The sequence below is a fragment of the Verticillium alfalfae genome, genomic scaffold (genome assembly GCF_000150825.1).
Source record: "Verticillium alfalfae VaMs.102 supercont1.10 genomic scaffold, whole genome shotgun sequence".
NCBI lineage: Eukaryota > Fungi > Ascomycota > Sordariomycetes > Glomerellales > Plectosphaerellaceae > Verticillium > Verticillium alfalfae.
In genome coordinates this window covers 231,952-234,086 of record NW_003315029.1, presented here as the reverse complement: position 1 = coordinate 234,086, position 2,135 = coordinate 231,952, and the positions used below count along the sequence as shown (strand labels likewise).

General features: G+C 64.4%; 2 protein-coding genes across 2 annotated transcripts; one reads left to right on the top strand and one right to left on the bottom strand.

The window, feature by feature from the left end:
- Window positions 1–118: 118 nt before the first annotated feature.
- Window positions 119–1,237, top strand: VDBG_07502 (conserved hypothetical protein; the record flags this gene model as incomplete). Its single annotated transcript, XM_003001997.1, has 1 exon — window positions 119–1,237. The coding sequence occupies one exon, from the start codon at window positions 119–121 to the stop codon at window positions 1,235–1,237; it is 1,119 nt and encodes a 372-aa protein (XP_003002043.1).
- A 279-nt stretch (window positions 1,238–1,516) lies between these two features.
- On the bottom strand, window positions 1,517–1,959 carry VDBG_07501 (Mcg1p; the record flags this gene model as incomplete). Its single annotated transcript, XM_003001996.1, has 2 exons — window positions 1,517–1,523; window positions 1,655–1,959. 2 exons carry the CDS (start codon window positions 1,957–1,959, stop codon window positions 1,517–1,519), a joined length of 312 nt encoding a protein of 103 aa, XP_003002042.1.
- Between the last annotated feature and the right edge of the window lie 176 nt (window positions 1,960–2,135).

The window sequence follows — 2,135 nt, the reverse complement described above, 5'->3', positions numbered from 1 at the left end:
CCGTTGACCTTCCAACGTCCCATCCTCGGCATCCACAACCATTACGTCCGGTATCATCTTTGACGTTTTCGAGTGCCTCATCCAACGCAACTTTGGCTACGCCACCTACGACGTGCGCATGGCTTACCGCATCCTCAAGGACAAGCTGTACGACCCGCAGTATTCCAAGGTCATCTTCATCCTGCACTCGCAGGGCGGCATCGAAGGCGGGCTCGTGCTCGATTGGTTGCTGCAAGAGCTGCCCCAGGATCTGCTGTCCAAGATTGAGGTCTACACCTTTGGCAACGCCGCCAACCACTTCAACAACCCGCACCGGCACGTCTTTTCCCAGGCTCTCGCCCAGCAGGACCCAGCCGCCGCCGTGACCATGACGACGACCGAGACGACGCAACCGACGCCCGACGGCAGCCCCATCTCGCCGCTGACGAATGCCCCCTCCTTCGATCGCCGCTCCACAGCGTCTCGCCTAGGCGACATGGCAAACGGCAAGGCCAACACGAACGGCGAGTCCAAGACCAACGGCGAGCTGACCAACGGCGAGTCTAACATGAAAGACACGCCCATGACAAATGGTACGTCCAACGGCACGCCCAAGACAAACGGCAAGATCAACACGGGCGTCTCGTCGACGCCACGTTCGAGCGGCCCACCGAGCCTGCGTAAAGACGTCTCTTCCCTGACGTCAACGCGCACGTCGACCGCCGCACAGGATCGCGCCCTCGGCCACGTCGAACACTACGCGCACACGACCGACTTTGTGGCGCTCTGGGGTGTGCTGCATTTCTGCACCTCGCTCGCCGCGAACCGCACGATGCCCCGCTACATCGGCCGGCTGTTCGTCCGCGCGTCGGAGCGAGGCGGTCACCAGTTCTGCCAGCACTACCTCGACGGCATGTTTCCGCTCGAGAGAGACCCTGTGACGAACAAGCTGACGCGGTGCGCCGAGGAGAATGAGTTTATGGAGAGCGAAGTACAGGTCGGTGCCGAGGGCGCGGCGGGGCAGAACGCCCGAGAGGCCTTCGAGATTTCGTGGCTCGGTGACACGGGGTTCGGCAGCGGCGAGGTGGGAGAACAGGTCGAGGTGCACGGAGATCAGGTCGGCAGGCACCGGCGCAAGGGGGTCGTCAAGGTCAAGGATCTTTCGCGGCTGTGGATGTACCGCAACGGCATGTCACCGCCCGACGGGCCACCGCTGCTGATCCGCGAGAACGGCATCATTCGGAACGCGACGATGTAGGGGCGAAGAGGATACTCTTCGCACTTTTACAATGCCCAACATGCGACATTCAGCCGCAGCCTACACAGCCAGCCTACTCACCGCACCCTCCCCCTCCAGGTAAAGTGCTCCTTCGGCGCCTTTGCCAGCTCCCTCATGGCCGCTACGTCTGCAGCATGAGGTCCCTCCTCGCGCAACCCGCACTCCACCGCCAGCCGTGCATGCCTCACAGCAAGCCCCTGCTTCCCGAAAAGGCTGTAATTCAGCGCCGCCGTCGTGTACGCCCCCGCCATCTTGCCCTCAAGCCCTTCCTCCTTCATCAGGCCCAGGTACCGCTCAATATCCCCCATCGTCACCTTGGCCGCAACATCACCAAGCCTCGCCTCGAGCGCCTTGATCTCCGCAACCCTAGCATCACTCTCGTCACCACCAGCACACCGACGACACGCACACTCGAAGCCCCACGACCCCGTCATCCGCGCCCTCCTCTCGGCGCGCGGCGCCAGCGCGTCGACGTACGAGATGCTAATCTCCTCCCCGGCCGCAATGTCCTTCGAAGCGAACGCCCGGTGCACGAGGTCCGTCTTGCCCGTCCAGGCTGCGGCATTTGGCCCGCAGTCGTGGTTGAGCCGCGAAATGGCCGGAAACACGCCGAAATGGTGATGATGCCCGCCCGCCGCGTCGCCGCCGACGTCGACCTGGAAGGCGTTCGTCGCGACGATGCCTCGCACCGAGCCGCCCATCTGGCGCAGCAGGGCACGGCGCGCGGCCGCCGGCAGCAGGGCGGGGATCTGGTCGTAAAGGATGGCGGCGTCGGCGGGGGGCCGCTCGAAAAAGGCGCGGTGGACGAGGAGCACGGGCGGCGAGGCGATGAGCGGGGTGCCTGCGGGGATGGGCGATTGCGCGACAAGGCCGATGA